The sequence below is a fragment of the Bos indicus genome, chromosome X, assembly GCF_029378745.1.
Source record: "Bos indicus isolate NIAB-ARS_2022 breed Sahiwal x Tharparkar chromosome X, NIAB-ARS_B.indTharparkar_mat_pri_1.0, whole genome shotgun sequence".
NCBI lineage: Eukaryota > Metazoa > Chordata > Mammalia > Artiodactyla > Bovidae > Bos > Bos indicus.
The window spans coordinates 93557393-93577708 of NC_091789.1; the positions used below are offsets into that span (position 1 = coordinate 93557393).

Below are 20316 nucleotides of genomic sequence, written 5' to 3' on the forward strand. Positions count from 1 at the left end.
AGTCATCACTCAGTGTTTCTGAGCTGGAGTTAGAAAAAGCTAATCTTCCCCATAAAGCTCTGACTCTCATTTGGCCATTCACTCAAGAATGATGCCAAGTCTGGAGAATACTGAAGATGATAATCAGGGGCATTCTTGGCTAGTGGTACAGCTCAAGGAAAGGCTCGGAGCTGGGTCGAGCAGGCCCAGTAACTGCGACAGGAGAGGTCCGTTGTGCCTTCTTAGGTTTCACATGAGGATGCAATCTAGGTCTCAGGGGCTCTGGGCATTCACACTCTTGGGGCAACAGGGAGTCACAGAGGATTAAGGAGAACGTAAATTCATCCATCACCGACTCGATGGACGTGAGTTTGAGCTAACTCTGGGAGTTGGTGATGGACAGGGAGGCCTGGCGTGCTGCGATTCATGGGATCGCAGAGTCGGACACGACTGAGCGACTGAACTGAACTGAACTGAACTGAAATTCATCCGTCAGACGTGTACTCTTCCTAAGGGCTGCCTACATTCTACAGATCAGTGGCCTGATCACCCTACAGCTCAGGCGGCCTACGCACTGTCCTCTTCTCTGGCCTCCTTATTGGCTGTTCATCTTCTTCACAACACCTAAAACATCCCAGTTGGTTCTGCTCTTTGCAGTCCCGCCTCCGGGTCCTTCTACACTTTCTGGCTTCGGCATTGGTTCATCCCGTTCTAGCACTGCCCTTTGCGGTCTCAACTGCTTTCACTCTGGCTCCCCCATTGGCTACCTGGCAGCTCTTCCTTGCTCCTTCATCGCCCACCCCATTGGCTCTTCCCCTCCCCTCCCCGCTGAGGCTGCTGACACCACCTCCTGTTCATCTTTTTTAGCCTCCTTATTGGTTACGTCTGCCCTGGCACCGCCCCTTAAAGGCGTAGTGCACACTTACAAGACTCTCCATTGGCTCACTGCAGCTATTATCGTCATCCTTCCTTACATCACCGGCGCGCGGCTCCCCATTGGCTCTTCGCTGTCTCTCTCTTCCGTCCCACTACCTACGCAACCTACGGATCTCCTACTTTTCTGGCCTTTCTGTTCGCTCCCTGCTGCCCCATCGCCTGTAGCCATTCCATTTTCCCAACCACCCCAGCTCACACTTCCCCATTAGCTATCCTACGTCTGCTCTCTTCATCCCGGGCCCGCACCCCCCACGCATCCAGGCCTCTCCATTGATTCCTCGATCATCCCGCCTCGTACACCGCCCACTCTCGGGCATCCCCATTGGTTGTGTGCTTCCCCTGCACGCACTTCATCGCCTACGTCACGCATGCGCGGATCCCCATTGGTTCTCCGCTATACCTGTCTTCGTTTCACCGCCTACGTCCCCCGTGAGTCGTAACCCTCCCCCGCGCTGGCCTTCCCATTGGCTGCCCGCCCCTTCAGGCCCTGCCCCCGCCGGTCCCGCTGCCGGTGCCGTCGGTGCCGCCGCCGCCGCCAATATGGCGCGCACGGCCCCTGTGGAGCCCCCGCTGCGGCATCCCGCGCCCCCCTCGCTGGCCTCGGGCGAGCCCCGCACCTCAGTAGAGGCAGCGGTGGCCCCGCGGAGGGTGCTGTTCGCCGACGAGGCCCTGGGGCTGCCGCTGGCGCAGCTGCGCCGCTACCGGCCGTGGGGCGGGCCCGGGGCGGGCAAGATGGCGGCGGCGGCCGGGCAAGATGGTGACGGCGGCGGGGCTGAGGACGACGATGGCGAGGATGGGGATGAAGGGGAGGAGGAAGAGGAGGCTTGCCCCGAGCCCTCGCCGTTGTGCCCCGTTCCCGCTGGCGGGGGGTTTTACCTGGTGCCCACATTTTCGCTGCCGCCCGCGCCGGGCCGTCTGGAGCGCTTGGGGCGCGTCATGGTGGAGCTGGAGGCGCTGCTGCCGCCTCCCGGAGCGGTCCCCGGGGGTGCCGGGGTGTGGGTGCCTGGGGGGCGCCCGCCAGTGCTGCGAGGGTTGGTCCGCGTGCTGAACCGCTCTTTCGAGAAGGTGGTGCACGTGCGGGCCTCACACGACGGCTGGGCTTCCTTCTGCGACCACCCAGCACGCTACGTCCCACGCAGCCCGCCGGGGGCAGGAGCGGGAGGACCAGGAGCAGGAGATCCCATCTTGGATCTGGGCCTTGGCCTGGGCCCTGGCCAGGTGTCCGCCTCCTCGCCCGACGACGGTGGCCGCACTGACCGCTTTGCCTTCCAGCTGCCCTTTGCTGAGGGCGCGGGCGATGGGGCGCGCCTGGACTTCGTGGTGCGCTATGAGACCCCCGAGGGCACTTTCTGGGCCAACAACCACGGCCGCAACTACACAGTTCTGCTCCGGATTGCACCCGCTCCCATACCCACTGATGCTGAAGGGCTGCTCCAGCAGCAGCAGCTGGAGCCACAGCCCGAGTGCCAGGGCCCCGTGGAGGCTGAGGCCAGGCAGCTGAAGAGCTGCATGAAGCCGATGAGGCGCAGGTAATGTCTGCCAGCGCCACCTCCGCCAACGCAGGGCTGTGTTTAGGATGGAGGACAAGCATTCCAACAACCCTCAGGCCTGCTGTCCAGGACAGGGAGGAGGGCACGTTCAGTCAGTTAGTCAAAGAGTAATGGAGACCAAACATGTGCTAGGCCGTGTTTTAATTACTGGGGTTTCATTGATTTATTGAGGTCCACTGTAAAGCCCTGAACAAGACAGACATCTTCCCTGCCCTCAAGGTTCATACAAGCTTTTATAAGCATGGTTTGAAAAAAACCCACAGGTATATAAGATACATAGGATAAGATTAACTGCTGAGAGAAAAGTAAAATAGAGTAGGGGGATAGTTTGGGAGGGAATAGCTGCTTTAGGCAGGATGTTTGGGGAGGGCCTTTGAGGGAGTGAATCCTGGATGCTGGTAAAGAGTTATGTACAGATACGGGGGGGTTGTAGAAAAGGGAACAGGGAGGACTTTCTGAGGAGGTGCTGTTTTAACTGAGCTCTGAATGATAAAGAGGAATAGCTATGCACATATGACGGGAGCAAGGGTGTTTTAGGGAGCGAGAACAGCAAGTGCAAAGGTCCTGAGCTGGAAATGAATCTGGTATGAATGAAGGATAATGTGCTGGAGTGAAGAGAACTGCAGTGATATGGTAGTGTGGACCAAGGGCGTTGCCAGTGGGAGGCGGGGAATCTGATCCCCATTTGATGGAGCAGGAGGCCAGGGTTCCAGAGGGAGAAACTGGTTGAGGAAGTGATGGTGCCTGGCTTTTCCAGTTCAGCCATGTCTGACCTTGAAGCCTGTGCACTCTTTCCTGCTTCGCTCTAATATAGTCTGATATCTCCTGTGGACTTGAGGGGCTGCGCCCCTGCTTTCACAGGCAAGCAGTGCCTCTGGCAGAGGCAGAACCAGATGGGCCTGGACTGGAAGCTCTTGATCTTTGTTTTTGCTGTACCACCTGTGACGGACCATTCAGGTCCTGGGAGAATGAACCCGTTAACCCCAGGAGGTCTTGATGTAAGATTCTCCTATCAAGTCGCGAGTTCTTCAAGAGTAGCAGCTAGGCCTGATTTTGAGGGGAGCCACCTAAGTCTAACCTGGGATAAGTAGGTTCTTTGTGCACTTGTGGGAAATGCATGCATTTCCCCACTCTTTGGAGGACTGGAAATTGGAGTGGGAAAATGCTTTTTGGATCTTGTATATGCTTGATCAGAAGCCTCTGGCTGCAGCAAGATGTTTATGATTCTGGCAAAGTCTTAGGCTGTGAGTGGTTTGAAAGGTCTAGCTTGGGTCTGGTGCGCAGATGTGCCTGGGTAAGTGAGCAAGCAGACAAGTACCCACTTACCAACCAGTGAGCCTCACAGTAACTTGAACAGGGCAAGCAGCAAGGCTGAGCGGTGAGTGGATTCTGACATCAGTGCCTGAGTTCAAATCCTGGTCCTGTCTATTAGCCTTGTGACCTTGGGCAACTCATCTCACTGCACTGTGCCTCAGTACTCTCATCTGGAAAACATAATTATTGCACCTGCTTCACAGGAGACAAGTAAGAGCATTCGGAACTGAGCCTGGCTTTTAGTGGGGCCATATAGGTGTCAGTATTAATACTTAGGGAATCACAGATGGTTTCTTGGATTCTGTTCCCCATCTCTGCTCTGCCTGTCATCAGCTGTGTAGCCTTGCATCAGTTTCTTCATCTGTGAGCCTCAGTTTTCCCATCTGCTAAAGGGATGTGACAGTCACTTTGGTGCTTGGATTGGATGCAGCAAGCATGGGCAAGGTAACTGAAGCATAGTGGCAGCTTCGAAAGATTGACAGTGGCCAGCATTTACTGATCTCTGTGAGAGCTTCGAGTTTGTTCTCTCTTTAGTCCTACTGTGCATGCTGTGTGCTGTAGATGCTATGATTATGCCCATTTAACAGAGGGGAAAACTGAGGTAGTTCAGAGAAGTGAGCCAACTTGTTCAAGTATACTCAGCTAGTGAGTGACAGGACCAGGGAGGAGAGGTAGGGACCTTTTAAAAAACTACTGTTCCTCTTGAAGGCCTGATAGGATTCCGGGCAAATTCTACATTTTACTCCTGGTGTTTCTGTGTTTCCAGCATGTCTTGCTTTCCTTTTATCTTTTTTATTCTTTATTGATCTTAAGTGTAAAGCTCAATAGATTTTTACATATGTACGCCTTTGTGAAACCATCACCTAGATCAAGATAATTGAGTTGTTCCAGTGCCCCAGAATCACCCTCATTTCTGTCAGTTTTCCCAAGTCGTCATCCCAGGCAGCTGTCGTGGGAGCTCTGTCTAAGACGCGACAGTTTGGGTAGCAGAGTTTGGTCATTTTAGAGTGTGAAAGGAAGGGAACAGAGAAATCAAAAGCTTGCAGGGCCAAGGTGGGTGGAGAGGGTGTTTTTCTTTTAAAAATACATGGGTGGTTTTAAGGAGAAATTGAAGCGGCCCGTTCAGACAATTGTTTTGGTATCTGGCCCCAGGTCTGTGGTTCCTAACATGACTTGTGATATTATTTTAAGTGGGCAGATGGCTTTTGATAGCTTCTTTATCTTGATCTCAGCTCTTGCAAAGGGGAGGTTGGTGCTCACTGCAAGATCAGCGATGATCAGTGATAAGATTTTCTTTGTAGGTCGGTGGCTTTCTTGGCGAGTACATTTCAACTTATTATTGTTTTAAAACCTGGGTGCTGCCGGTGACATGGAGCGCTGTTGAAGAACAGCCACTCCCTGCGACCCAGCCCTCTTAGGAGATGGTAGAGGATCTTAGGGGCTAGCCTTCTGCGGGAGCCCTGTCATAGATGGCTTGCCATTCAGAAAGTGTTGGCTCCAGGCCTATTGTGCACCAGCACAGCCACATCATGTTGGGGCATGGGAGAAGTCTGTGCTAGCCCTTGGGATACAGCTCAGAAACTGAAATGGCTGCATTCCTCAAGTTGCTGGACTAGGCTTCTGATAACCCTCAGGCTTAGAGATGACCCATCAGCAAGCATTTATTGAAGGCCTGCCATGTGCTGGGCACAGTGCTAGGTTCAAATAGGGCAAAAACTGCAGACTGGTGCTAAGTTGTCAAAGGGTTGGTGGTGGAACTGGGTGGGAGGGGCAGGGATGGAGGGCTTGTTGAACAAGATCTGGCAGAGACCCTGCGGAGTATTTGCGTGCACAGTCTTATCTAACCCTTTCAACGTTCTCTGTGAGAAAGACTGTTTTGATCCTTCTTTTCTGGATGAGCAAACTGAGGCTCCCAGAGTCCAGAATCCCAGGGCCGGTGTGGGGAGGAGAGTCTTCCAGGTCTGCCTCGGCTTACACCCTTGGGAAGTGTCCTGTTCCTCTTAAAAATAAAGACAAGGAAGGCCTCAGCATGTCCTTTGAGCACCTCCTGCCTTCTCCCCCAGTCTGGCCTCCAGGTCTACTTGTTTCACCTCACACCATCCTTTGCCTTCTGAGCTTCTATCACTGGGGTCTTTGCAAGGTGCTTTGCCCTTTCCTGCCTCAGAGCCTTTGTCCCTGCTGTTTCCCTCACCAAGAATGTTGGTCCTGTGCCCCTTGCAGCTCCTCATTTTGATCCTTCAATTCCCCTCCTGGAAGCCTGTCCGTCCCAGTGACCTCAGGCCCAGGTCTTTTTATAGCACTGATCAGCCAAGCAGGCAAGCCCTGATAGAGACTGTCATATAGCAGAGCAGATGAGCATTTCCACAGATCCAGGATCACTTTCCACCTTGCCTGGCAGTCCTACTTTATTCTGAGCCACTCTTGTCTTGTCCCTAAAGTGACTCTTTTGAATGTTCTTTACCTTCAGACTTCCTGCTTCAAAAAAACAAGTAGAAACCATAAGAGTGGAACTCCCTACGACTTGTAGCCCCCAAGCCTGCAAACTGATTTCCCACCTTTGTGTTTCCTCCCTTAGGCCAGTCCCCTGCTTACACTCTGTGTTCCATTTTTCCGCACCTTGCTCCAGAACCTGACATAATCAGTTACACTTTCTCTTCTGGCAGCTTTTCACTGCCCTCCTTGGCTGAGCCTCTCTATTGGCCTTTATACATGCCAGCGTCTCTACTGTCTTAACCATATGTCATTTGACCTTACTTCTGTCCATGCTGCTCCTGGCTAGCACCCAGTCACCCTTCTCCCCTTCACTGTTGACCCGTCTCTGAAGAGGTACCTACACCTCTCCACTCCTGCCCCTGCATCTACCAGATTCCAAAGGGGTGTTTTTGTTTTCTTGAAGTGGTTGAACACTCCTATTTAAAATACTTTCTTTCCTTGCCTTGGGACCACCCTCTGCTGCATTTCCTCTGAACTCTCTGGCTCTTCTCTTTCTCTCTGCTCTTTTCTTCAGCCTCATATATATTAACTCAGTACCTCTACTTGGCTGATGTCCCAAAGATGCCTCAAACTCTCCTCATTCAAGATTGACTCCATCACCTCTTCCATAGAGTCCTGAGCAGCCCCTTACTCCCCAACCCCTCCATTGCTCATTTTTCTTCTAAGCATCCTAAGCCCTCTCTGATCCTGTAGTCTGGGCCAAGGCCCCTTGTTCTAGGGCATTCTTTCCTTTTCTGAAGGCCCTGGCCTCAGTTTGTAGTGAGACGTTCATTAGGGGATTATTGGATGACCCTTTCTGCCCTGCTAGACTGTAAGCTCCGTGAGGGGTAGGGACATGGTCTGCTTTTGTTCACCACTGTATTCCCACAGGGCCTGTCACAGTGCCTGGCACTTAACAGGTGCTCAATAAATGTTTGTTGAAAGAATGAGTGTGAGTATCTTTTTTTGATATCTTCCTGCACACTGAATTGTAAGCCTCCTAGTCGGATTTGCTCACCATTTTGTCTCCAGGGTCTGTCCCTGGGCTGATGCACAGTAAGGCCTCCATGATTTTTAGGTGTACCTGTAGGCGAATGAATGGGGACCTGACTTGCTATCCGAGTTAGCAGTTGGGACATCAGAACAATCAAAGTTGAAACAGGATGGGCCAGGGGTCATCTTAGTTGTCTAGAAAGTGAGGATTTTAGTGGGAAAGTGATCCTCTTTTATTCCATGGAAAACTAGTAGGGCATCATGGTCAAGGATGTGGGCCTGAGGCCACATTTTATGAAAATGGTACAGCTGGGATCTGAGCTGGGAGCTCCTGCTCTGGCACCCCAGTTCTCAACTGCTGTGCCAGGCTGGGTGATGGGTCTTACCAGCTGGGCAAGTTTCCTTCCTCTTTAGAGCCTCAGTTTCTTTTAGTGGGAATTTGGAGGGGAGTACTGTTGGTTAAGCACTTTAAAGGCAATTTCAAAATATTTCCTCAATCTGCCAAACAGCTCTCTGAGGTAGGTATTACTATTACACCCTCTTCACAATGAGGAAACTGAGGCACAGAGAGGTTAAATAACTTGCTCTAGGTCACACAGCTGGTAGGTGGTAGAGCTGGGGTTATTCAAAACTACATGTCACGACCCTTTATTGAGATGTGAGATCAGTTTACTCGATTCCAACAAACATTAAAAAACAGCATAGAAAATAATGAGTGCATCACAACATGTAGTAAAGGTAAGTGTTCAAAGAACAACTGGTTTTCAGATATATGTCTATATATTTACACATGTATGAGCGTGTACTGGGTTATGATGTAAAATGTATCTCACTGTGGGTCACTGCGAAGTGAATAGAGGCATTGCTTTAACAGAAACTCATAGCACAATAAACTGCTGAGCTTCCTCCCTCCACCCTACTGGGTTGTCCGTAAGTTCCAGAACTGACACACACAGCTGGGGAAGGCAAAGCAGTGCCCCACATAACTTGGCTTTCTCAGCCTCCTTCAAACCCCATTCTTTTCAGAAAGCAGATGGCTCAGGGTAACTGGGATTCCAAGTATCTTGGGCAAGTTTCCAAAGCCACCTGTCCCCTTGGAGAGTCAGCATTATCTTTGGGCTGACTGCATGGGAGCTGGGGTCTGCTGAGTTTCCCTTTGGGTTTCATTGCATGACCCACTTTGGGCTGGCCAGGTTCTTTGAAAACACGAGTGTTGGGGGTGCTCTCAGAGGACTTGGGTGGTGGCGGCAGTGATGTGACATCCCTAAAAGTCTGCTTTGCTCTTCTCCATGGTTGTCCACAGGGGTTGTCAGCCATCACTTGCTCACTCACTGTGACGATGCACTTTTTTTGTTCTGTCTTGGCTGGCCTAGGCTGGGGTCCCCAGCAGCTCTTTCAGAAACCCCACCCCCAGTCTCAGCTGCCATCAGGTCAGAGGCCACTGAGTCTCCTGATGGCAGGAAGACTTCTCAGGCCCAGGAGACAGGCGTGCAGGCCTGACATGGCCCCTTCTAGGCCACACTGTCTTGACTAGCTGTCAGGAGAGCACCCAGAAGAGCACCCAAGATGCCCCCTGATCTGTGTGCTCCAGCTTGTGACTGCTCATAACCCTTAAGGTGATACCATGTGGCATGTGTGGGGTTGGTGCCAAAAGGGCAGGTTTCCTTCTCAAAAATTAGCAAGCACACTGGAGGTACAGTTTTGTTCTTAATCTCCCTCTCCAGTTTTCTAAGAACCCCTCTTCTCTGTTACCGATTATTGAGTCAGTATACATTTGTACTCCCATTTCTTTTACTATCCTCCTTTTGATTAAAATCCTAGCTGCCTCCAAATATTTACTGTGAAAGACAGTTCAAGGATAGTGTTTTGTTTTTTTTTTTTTTAAGGCCCAAAGTTTCAAACTGTCTTCAAAATGGAACCCTCTTTGGATGTTATCAGAGTGGTGTGTAGTTAGTAGTTAGTGTGTATAGAGAGTTCCTTGAGCCTCAGTTTCTGCATTTGCAAACAGTTTCTGCAAAAGGAAAGGTATTGCTTAGAAGGATAGATATGAAGGTTTTCACATGACTTAAGTGTATCAGTGAAAAGGGTCCACGGTGGAGGAGGAGAACGATGTTTGTGCCTCCTGCTTTCATTTCTTTGACGTCAGAGGAAGGGAGAATGAACTGTGTACTTCTGCTGACTTCGTGGATCTTGGGATTGGCTGAATTGCTTGACCCAGTTTTTGGATGTCCCCCCTCTTCTCACCTTCCCTGGCTGTGGAAGAGATGTTCTAGGGGCAGAAGGATTGTTATGTCTTTGTTTTTCTTCTCTCTCTTCCTTCAAATGGACCGTGGAGTTCTTTCCTTGCTGTTTGCTGCATCCTGTGTTCCCCCTCTTATCTCTCATATATACCCAAGGCTCTGGAGTGGCTTTTAGAAGTCTGATTGTTGTGTACATGCACTGGGCCAGATGGCAGGGGAAGGCTGGCTTAGTCCTGCCCTGGAAGGAGGGTTGCCTCTCTGTTTGTGGGTCTTAAGGATGCTTGAGAAGACCCTGGAAAGATGACATTTTCTTTAATGAAGGACTACATTAGCCAAAGAAGTCAGCAGAATTTGTGTTGGGCCACAAATCCAAAGACCTGGATTTTCAGCCTACTCAAGGGACTGGTGCAGGACCAAGCCAGTTTGCTCCAAATCCCCCATTCTCATCCATGAAGTACAGGAGATGATGGCTGAGCTCCTAAAGTCACCCACTCCATGCCCTGTAGTCTCTGATTCTGGGAGATGTGAGCCCCAGTCTGTGGAGAAGGACAGATGGTCCTTTCTGGATCTTCCAGACTCTAGATCCATGTGCATTGTTCAAGCTTTATATTAGCACCCTCCCCAAGGCTGCTAATAAAAAGCAGTTCTTTCAGCCATTTCTGTGTCTGGTGGTCTTCTAGCCACATGTCCCACAAAGGCAGGGAAACTGGGAATGACAGTGTGGGCAAAAGGCAGATCGAAAGCAAAGCTTGAATGAAGATGGAGGGAGGGATCTTGTCCATTATTGCTGCTTCCTATCTACTCTGGAAAGGATTGGAGATGGGGCTGTGGTAAGATCCCAGCCTCCCTCATCAGTTTGTTGGTTGAGAGCACAGACTTAGGAGCTGAAAGGCCTATGTTTCTATCTTCACTGCATGACTGAGCTGTTTACTTGGCTTCTGTTTCATCATCTGTAAGATAAGGATAATACTGTCTACTTCAAAAGAATAAAAGTATCTCATAGGGTTCTCATGAGAATTAAGTGAATACATGTGAAGCTATGTGAAGCTATGCTACGAAGTACCATAGTAAGCACTATATTCAGGTCAGCTAGTGATAATTCTGTTTCTGTAGGTAATTGTGAAGATAATTGATTATATGTTTTCAAAAAAGTTGCAACCACTTCCGGAAGTGTCAATATCATACTGTACTTCTTAGAAAGAAAAAAGCCCTGAGCTATTGCTTCAGCTCTTCTCAGATCTCCGTATGATTTTAGTTAATGGTTCCCTCATTGGAAACAGCTGATACTCATGAGAACAATGATTTCCGCATGATCCTCATGCCCTCACTTGTGGTAGGGACTGGGTGAAATACACTTGGTTTCTGCTACTCAGACCTTAGGGTCAGACTTGCCTGGCAAAGGAGGAAAAGACCAAAAAAATATCTATTCAGCCCCTGCTCTGTGCCAGGCCCTGGTGTCTGGCTTGAAGTCCTCGTTTCCCATGACTGCTCTGTGTTTGGTGTATACATCCTGGCTCCTCTGTGCTCCGTTTTAAGATGAGGAGGGTGAGGTTCAGGAAGGTTAAGTATCCTGCCAGGCTGATACAGCAGTGGGTGGAGGGTTGGCAGAGGGACCTAGGCCTCTGCAACCTCAAATAACTGCCTTTTCTTCTGACCTTCCTGTTTTCCATTTGCTTCCTTCCTTCCTGTTGCTGTTTCCTGTGCCCCACAGTCCTCACTTGCCATTTCTTGGAAAAGATGGTTTCCTCCACAGCCAGAAATATACCCTAGAGAAATAATCCAAAGCTATGTCCTGGCAACCCACTCCAGTATTCTTGCCTGGAGAATCCCAGGGACGGGAGCCTGGTGGGCTGCGGTCTACGGGGTCGCACAGAGTCAGACACGACTAAAGTGACTTAGCAGTAGCAATGATGTCTGCTGAAGTCTGCTTTGCCAGAGCAAGATGAAAGAAATAACCTAGCTGCCCAGTAGGAAGGGAATGGCTATGTACATTAAGGTCAGCCCATGTGATAGGAGCAGTAAACAGCCATTTCAGATGGTTACAAAAGTATATAATTCTGCTTCTTACTGTTAAGTGGACAAAACCAGCTGCAAAATTATGCCTGTAGAATCTAAATGATTCGTAGAATGTGTGGAATGAAATTTTCCAGAACAGTAATGGTGGTTGCCTCTGGCTGATGCATGACTTTCCTCCTGCTTCTTTACACGTTCCTGTATTTCGTCAGTTTTCTACAGTGAGAGTGTAGACTTTATGACCAGAGGATAGAGAGAGACAGCAGAAGAGAAACTGCAGCTATCAGGTGAGGGTGGCCCAGCAGAGAGGCTCAGAAAGTGCCGGTAGGTGGCAGAACTGGCCTTTCAGGGCATCAGATCCATGCATTCTCTCCTCCGCCCCACAGGCCTAACGAAGAGCTGAAGATGAAGAGTGCGGACGATAATACCCCTGCTGTGGGTAAGCAATTGGCAGGCTGTGGGAGTTTTAGCTTATATTTACTATTTCTATCTTCCTCTTCTTTCTCCATAAATTAAGAGGCACCCTCTGCCTTAGATTGTCACAGAAAGCTTCAGAGGCAAATCTGACAACTGGCTAGAAGCATATATTTTCTTAATCAAACCAGGCCAGTTCATATACTTGCCTGGCCCCAACGCTGTCCTCCTCTTTCCAGCAGAGCGTCCTGATGTCCAGGAGACAGTGGGTCCCTTGGTGGCCCCCACACCTCTCCGTCCGTGGCCCCAGATGACACTTCAGGTAAGCAGACCTGGCAGCCTCTGGATGAACGGCCCGATGAGAGGCTGGGTGGTGGGGGCTGACTTGCTCTGGGTCAACCCTAGGTAGAAGTTTGTTGCTGTTTAGTCGCTAAGTGGTGTCCGACTCTTTGAGACCCCATGGACTGCAGCACACCGGGCTTCCCTGTCCTTCACTATCTCTCGGATTTTGCTCAAACTAATGTCCACTGAGTTGGGGGAGACCCCCAAGTCAGAACTTGGTGGCAGAACAGTAGAATGCAGTTATTTGGGCTTATAGAAATGTCATTTGCTTAGCAAATATTTATTGAGTGCTTGCTCTGTGCCAAGCACTGTTATGGACACTGGTTACACAGTAATGACCAAAAACACTGTCTTCATGGGGCTTACTTACATTTTAGTGGAGTGAGACATAATAAAACAAAGTAGTAGTTAAAATGTATGGTATTTTACCAATTAAAAAACAAATTTTAAAAATATGGTATTTTAGATGATGAGTGCTAAGGAAAAAAATAAAGGGATAAAGAGAGAGAGTATGTTGGTGTGTGTGTGGGAGGGGGGTTTAGAGGAGGGGAGATGTTTGCAACTTCAGATTGGGTGGCCAGGGAAGGCCTTAGTGGTCAGTGAGATTTGAGTGAAGAGCTGAAGAAAGTGAAATAGTGAGGCATGTGGATAACTAAGGGAAGAACATCTCAGGCTAGTGCAAAGTCCCCAACCGGGGCTGTGGCTAATATGTGTGAGGAGCAGCAAGGAGGTCAGTGCAGAGGGGCAGAGTGAGTGCAGGGGAGCGGCAGGAGGTGAGGTGGGGGAGGTTGGGGAGGACAGATTGTGTGGGACCTCATGGGCTGTGGAGAGGACTCTGGCTTTTACTCTAAATGGCAGGGGAACAGAGTGGGGCTGTGATCTGACTTAGGGTTTAGCTGGTTCCCTCTGGCTGCTTTGAGGAAAATAGACCGTGGGGTTGAGGGCAGAAGCTGGGGGACCCTTAGGAAGAGGAGGTTACTGCAGTGGTCCAGGTGAATGATGCTGGTGCTGGCAGGGAGAGAGAGAGATTCTAGAGATGTAAGTGTGTGTGTGTGTGTGTGTGTGTGTGTGTGTTAACTTTTTAATACAAAGATTTTCAAGCGTATCAAAGTAAAGCAACCAGGAATTCCCTGGCAGTCCAGTGGTTAGGATTCCATGCTTCCACTGCACAGGGTGTGGGTTTGATCCCTGGTCGGTGAAATTAAGATTCTGCATGCCATGCTATGCTAAGTCACTTCAGTCATGTCCGACTCTGTGCGACCCCATAGACGGCAGCCCACCAGGCTCCCCCGTCCCTGGGATTCTCCAGGCAAGAACACCGGGGCGGGTTGCCATTTCCTTCTCCAATGCATGAAAGTGAAAAGTGAAATTGAAGTCGCTCAGTCGTGTCCGACTCTTAGCAACCCCATGGACTGCAGCCCAACAGGCTCCTCCGTCCATGGGATTCTCCAAGCAAGAGTACTGGAGTGGGATGCCATTGCCTTCTCCTCTGCATGCCATAGGAGCAGCCAAAATAATAATAATAATAATAATAATAAGGAAACTAGTATAAGGAACGGATAAGGTGATGGCACCCCACTCCAGTACTCTTGCCTGGAAAATCCCATGGATGGAGGAGCCTGGTAGGCTGCAGTCCGTGGGGTCGCTAAGAGTCGGACACGACTGAGCGACTTCCCTTTCACTTTTCACTTCATGCATTGGAGAAGGAAATGGCAACCCACTCCAGTGTTCTTGCCTGGAGAATCCCAGGGATGGGGGAGCCTGGTGGGCTGCCGTCTATGGGGTCACACAGAGTCGGACACGACTGAGGTGACTTAGCAGCAGCAGCAGCAGTATAAGGAACCCACATATACTTATCACCCAGCTTCAACAAATTTTAGCACATCCATTCCTACTTTTTCTATACTCCACCCACCCCTTCTTCTCGCCTTCCCTATGAAATTATTTTGGAGAAGATTTAGACATTATGTCATCCACAAATACTTCAGTTTGTATTTCAGAAAATTAAGCACTCAAAAAAAAAAAAAAAAAACAACCCACAGTACATCATTCCCCCTCAGAAGATTAACAGTAATTCCTTAGTATTACCAAATATTTGGTCAGTGTTCAAATTTCCTTATATTGTAAGTGTTTTAGGGTTCAAACAAGGTCAACACATTGCATTTGGTTGATGAGTCTTTTTAGAATTTTAAATTATTTTACAGTTGTAAAATTGTTTGTTGACGAAGACTTGTTTGTCCTATAGAGTTTCCCACAGTCTGGATTTGGCTGATTGCATCCACGTGGAAACACATTTCTACTTAATTTTTATTAATTTATTCTATTTTATTTGATCTAATATTAGGTTTAATTAATTTATTAAACTATTAATTTTTATTAAATACATTTATTAAATCTGTTATTAAAGTAATTCAAATAGAATCAATTCTGTTTACTTCTATTTCCATTTTATTTATTAGCTGAAATTCTTCTCTAAAGAAAAGCTTTCTCTCATCAACTATTTGGCTACCTTGAGCATATATACACTGAGGATATATATAGTTTGTATAGAAAGCTGGATAAATATTTAAAATTTTCCCTTTCATTTACCAGTTTTCAGAAGAAATGAACACCAAAGGTGACCAGTTAGGGATTTAAGTTTTGGGGTGATATTATTAACTCATGAATTTTAAACATATTTGATGAGTTTCAACCCATTGAACCTATTTATTTATTTTGATAATAAATTTAACTGCTTAAGTTGAACTGTCTCTGGCCAGTGGGAATTTATTTTCATTGGCTCCAGACTTGTTTTGACACATCCCCAACATTCTTTGAGCACTTTCTTACATTCTGGTATGTCAATATGTCACAACCTCATCTTGTACTTTTCCTGCCCCATACTTGAAAAACAGTCATTTATTTCAGGATCCCTGATTCCTTTTAGTGGAGAATGGTATTTAGAAACCAAGATCTGGGAGCTAGGAATGCTTGTTGCTACTAGACTGGTCATTGTTTCTAGGCCTTGTCAAAAGACAGTGCTAGGAAATACAATTTTTTTTTAAAGAGAAAATATATGAATTCATATGGATGTCCTGGATATGTTTTGGAGGTCAACCAATAGTTTTTACTGATAGTTGTTCATCAAATATTGGTGCCCACTGAATTGCTCAGCTTTATGATCTGCAGGAAGTCCCCTTTTATTCCATCTATTTTAATATAGGCATACTCTTTGGAGTTAAGGAAATTATAGTTCTTTAAGGAGTTTTCATCTGGAAACACTTGTGGGGCTGGGTGCAGGCTGTCACCAGTTCTCATTGTCTCTGCTTGTTTCCCTGCCTCCCCTGCCTCTTCATTCCCTTCCCTTTCTCTCTGCTCCCACCTCCCACCATGGTTTCCAGGTTTCTGAAGTTACAGTGACTGGCAGACCCCCAGAGGAAGGTGATGTCACCAGAAGCAGCCCGCCTGTGACTTTCACAGAGGTTCCCCAGGCACCGGCCATCAGGATTCCCCTCTCTTCTTCTCTCTGCGCCCTGGGTCGCTCTCCCCGGGACCAGGCCTCTGGGCCTGATGCAAGTGAGGGGGCAGCTGGGCCTCTCCTGGAACCGAGCCAGCGACAGATGGAGGCCACGTGGGAAGTATCCAGCGAGAATGGAAGGGGCCGAAAGGAGCCCGTAGTGGGAGCTGTCATGGACAAGCCTCCCGGGGGGCTGGAGGTTGTGAGTGGGTTGGAGGAGCTGCTTGGAGAGGACACCATCGACCAGGAGCTGGAGCAGCTCTACCAGTCCCACCTGAGCCGCCTGCGGGCTGCCGTGGCTGCTGGTGGGGCGGGAGGTGGTGGGGAGGGGTCCACAGATGGAGGGGTGTCCCCCAGCCATCCCCTGGGCATACTCACAGACCGCGACCTGATCTTGAAGTGGCCTGGCCCTGAGCGGGCCCTGAACAGTGCCCTGGCTGAGGAGATCACGCTGCACTATGCCCGGCTGGGACGTGGTGTGGAGCTCATCAAGGACACCGAGGACCCTGATGAGGAGGGGGAGGGGGAAGAGGGGCTCTCCATCATACCCTCCAGCCCAGAAGGGGACACCCCTAAGGAATCACCTCCAGAAATCCTCTCGGGGGCCCCTTCTTTGGTATCCACTATGGGAGATGTGTGGCTCCCATGGGCGGAGGGTTCTGGATGTAACAGCCCTGTGGCTCTGGGTATAGAGGGTCAATTCAGTGGGGCTCCAGAGAAGGGGACGAGCAAGGACTCTGACTCTTTGCATGTGAGTAGGATGATATCTGGGGTGACTGGGTCCTCAGGTGCCACAGAAGCCCAGATGGAGTTTACCACTGAGTTGGCAGACAGGCTGATTTCTATATCTGGCCAGGAGCCAGCTGCTCTGGTCCTGCAGGGGCGGCAAGATCTCTCCCTCCTTGGTCCCTTAGGGACTGAAGTCTGTCCTTCCAGCCTGGCCAGGCCCCATGTAAGCCCCCAGGATGAAGGGGGTTCAGGCCCAAGCCTTGAACCCCCAAAGAGGTCTCCTACCCTAGCAGACCCTGCAGAAAGCATGTGTGTATTGCCTCCCCAGCTCTGGGGACCCCTGACCCAGACTCTGGGGGTCCTAGCTGTGCTGGTGGTGGTCCCTGTGGCTCTGAACAATGGTATGTCCCTCCTGGTGCTTGCACTGTGCCTCTCTCTGGTCTGGTTCTTGTAGGAGCTGCTTGTGAGATGAGCAATAACAGGTTTCCCCTCTCTGGGGAGGGGCAGCCCCTGCATCACCCCCCCCCCCAGAGGGTTCAGATGGGTTGTGTGGTCTGTTCAGTGAACAGTCCTTTGCTTCTTAGAATACTTGACTGGAGAGAGACCTCTTTGTCCCTCAGCTCTCCAGTGAGCACGGGGTTCCCTGTGGTGATACCAGTGGAGAGAAGTGGCATGCGGGGATGGTGTAAGAACTTGCAGAATGGAATTGGGCATGTCCTCCCCTCCCACCCCACCCTCAAGCCTGTATTTATTTTTGTATAATTCTCTGGTTGAGGGAGAGTGGTCATGAGCTGGTCTTGGGGCACAATTACCCAGAGATGTATTTATTAACAGCCAACCTGTGCAACCTGCTGGAGCTTTATTTTTAATTTAATTTATATAGAGTACCTATTATTATACGCCGCAATAGAACTCTATGAGAAACAATGTGTCTTGTTGTGCAGTGTTTTCCTCTTTGGGCCTAAATGTGCAGGGTGGCCACGTTCTGTGGAAGGACCATGGTGGAGAGTGGGTGGGGGTGGATGGGTGGGGTGGGATGTGGTCATACCTGCTGCTGCTGCTTCAGTATGTCCTTGAGGATCTTTGTCATCTCACCTATGGTACTAAAATGTAGTCTGGTGGTCTTGCGGGAGTGGGGGCAGATCCTTTGGTCTTTTCCACCTTCTGCCAGGGGTGGAGGAAGAATGGTGGCCACATGAGTGTTTGATGTCACACATATGACTCTATGACATGTGGCCAGCTGTGGATGAGGGGATATTGGTTGTGAATCAGCCACAAGGTTTTGAGGTTAGTGAAAAACAAAAACAGCCTTTGACACACAGGGAGAGCCCTCTGCCCTCAGGATTGGGATGGCTTCAGAAAGGACAGAGGACTTAATGTGTCATAGTTGAGTTGCTGTCCAAGACATTGCATTCTAACTCAAAACTGGAAACCCAGAATCTTTGAAAGGAAGGATAGATGTATATACTGCATGCAAATGAAAAACTCTATATAGCAAAATAAAACACCATAAATTTATTTACTTGCCTTCATAGCAAAACTTTATGTCATCTTTCTTTAGTCCTTCTCCTCCAGGGCTCCAATGCTTTTATGAAACAGCCCCAATTGGATTTTTTTTGCCTAGCCACTTCAGCAAAAGTGCTGAAGACACTGATGATACTCACATTATGCTATTGACAGTCATCTCAGACCTAATCAGACTTAATTGATTGACAGTATTTGACACAGTGGGCCATCAACTCAACCTTGAAATCCTTTCTTCACTTGGTTTCCAGGATACCACACTCTTGTAAGTTTTCCTCTTTCCCCACTGGCCACTCTTCTAGAACAGTACCTGGCACATAGTAAGTGTTCAATAAATACATTTTGAAAGAAATAAGTGAACAAACAAATGTATGTGGGGAAATACAGAGACGTGGCTAGAGAACTTAGCTGATAATTCAGTGGTTACAGCTCATTTCAGCTCCACAAGTGTTGATGTGTGCTCTACTCTAGGACGTAGAGGAAAGGGCCCATGGTCTAGTGGGAGAGACAGACACAGAGGGGGTTAGTACCACAGTGTGGTTAGAGCATTAGCAGCAATGGATCCAGTGAGCTGTGGGGGCCCTAGGACAGGTGCTCAGTCCAGTGTAGGGACTCTTAAAGCCTTCTTGGAGGATGTGGTGCCTGAGCTGCATTTTGAAAAACAAGAAATGGGAAGTCCCTGGCAGTTCAGTGGTTTGGTGCTTTCACTGCCACAGCCGAGGTTCCATCCCTGGTCAGGGAACTAAGATCCCATAAGCCGCTTGGCACACAAAACAAACAAACAAAACTAACAACAACCCTCCTTCTCCCCTACAAAACAAGAAGGAATCCACCAGGTGATGAAGGGAAGAGAGGGTAGTCCCGTCAGAGGGAATAGCATTGCTGAGGTCAGGAAGTAGAAAACAGCTTGTTGTTCAGTTCGTAAGTTGTGTCTGACTCTTTGTGACCCCATGGACAGCAGCACACCAGGATTACCTGTCCCTCACCATCTCTCAGAGTTTACCCAAGTTTCTCTGCCAAGAAAACAGCTGTGTGTGCTAAGTCACTTCAATCATGTCTGACTCTTTGTGACCCCATTGACTGTAGCCTGCCAGGCTCCTCTGACTATGAGATTTTCCAGGCAAGAAAACTGCAGTGGGCTGCCATTTCCTTCTCCAGGGGATCTTCCCAACCCAGGGATCAAACCTGTGTCTCTTGTGTTGGCAGGAGGATTCTTTCAACACACTCATATTTCACCTTTTAATGAGCACACTCATATTTCACCTTTTAATGAGGATACTCTGACTTTGTTAAGTATCAAAGTTTAGACATGTGCCCTTGGCCTTCCACTGATGTGATAATTTGCTCAGTGTCCAAAAAAGAAACTTTATGCCAATTGGGCTGAAAAACTAGGTAAAATGGACAAATCACTCGCAGACATATAATTTGCCAAAACTGACTCAGATGGCTTCAGTGGTGAAATGCTCTGAGGAATAATAATAATGTGTAATAATTACAATAATAATTCCAATTTTATAAAAGCAATTCTAGATTGTAGAAAAAGAGGGAGCATTTCTAATTCACTTTATGGGACTTATATAACCTTGATACTAAAACCTTCTGAGTAAAAAAAATATTAATGAGATATTAGAAAATAGATGTGGGACTTTACTGGTGGTTCAGTGGCTAAGACTCTGCACTCCCAACGCAGGGCCCCAGTAACTAGATCCCACATGCCGCAACTAAGACCTGAAGAAGACAAATAAAGAAATATTAAAAAAGAAAATAGATGTAAATGTTTTAAACTAAATGAAAACTTCCTGTCTTTGTTCAGGCTACTATAACAAAATATGTAGACTAGGTGGCTAATAGACAAAAACATTGATTTCTCATAGTTATGGAGGCTGGGAAATCCAAGATCAAGGTGCTGGCAGATTTGGTGTCTGGTGAGGGCCAACTTCCTGGTTCATGGGCGGCTCTCTTCTTGCTGTGTCCCCACACAGTGAAGGAACAAGGATGCTCTCTGGGCTATTTTATTAAAGCACTAATCCCATTCATCACGGGCTTCCCTGGTGGATCAGCTGGTAAAGAATCCGCCTGCAATGCGGAAGACCTGGATTCGATCCCTGGAGAAGGGAACAGCTACCCACTCCAGTATTCTGGCCTGGAGAATTCCATGGACTGTATAGTCCATGGGGTCGCAAAAAGTCATACACGACTGAGTGACTTTCACTCTCTCTTTTTCAATCCCATTCATGAGAGCTCCACTTTCATGACCTTGTCACCTTCCAAAGCCCTCCTCCTAATGCCCTCACACTGAGGATTAGGTTTCAAC

At 48.7% G+C, this 20316-nt stretch overlaps 2 protein-coding genes across 5 annotated transcripts in view; one reads left to right on the forward strand and one right to left on the reverse strand.

Moving 5' to 3' along the window:
* FOXP3 (forkhead box P3) overlaps window positions 1-1924 on the reverse strand; it is a 19345-nt gene extending 17421 nt beyond the window's left edge. For 2 of the 3 annotated variants that reach the window (XM_070784647.1, XM_070784648.1), the window contains exon 1: window positions 1792-1869. The gene's annotated coding sequence lies outside the window, so the exon portion shown is untranslated. Of the gene's footprint in view, window positions 1-1791 lie in introns of all 3 variants that reach the window. The other variant, XM_019955994.2, reaches the window with a different exon arrangement.
* PPP1R3F (protein phosphatase 1 regulatory subunit 3F) lies at window positions 1012-17405 on the forward strand. Of its 2 annotated transcripts, none has more exons than XM_019955990.2 (4): window positions 1012-2444; window positions 11884-11936; window positions 12154-12233; window positions 15634-17405. In XM_019955990.2, the coding sequence occupies exons 1-4, from the start codon at window positions 1456-1458 to the stop codon at window positions 16930-16932; spliced, it is 2421 nt and encodes an 806-aa protein (XP_019811549.2). In that variant the 5' UTR covers window positions 1012-1455; the 3' UTR covers window positions 16933-17405. The 2 variants fall into 2 exon arrangements, with proteins under 2 accessions (XP_019811549.2, XP_019811548.2); XM_019955989.2 differs by having other exon boundaries at window positions 1013-2444; window positions 12151-12233.
* Window positions 17406-20316: the final 2911 nt, after the last annotated feature.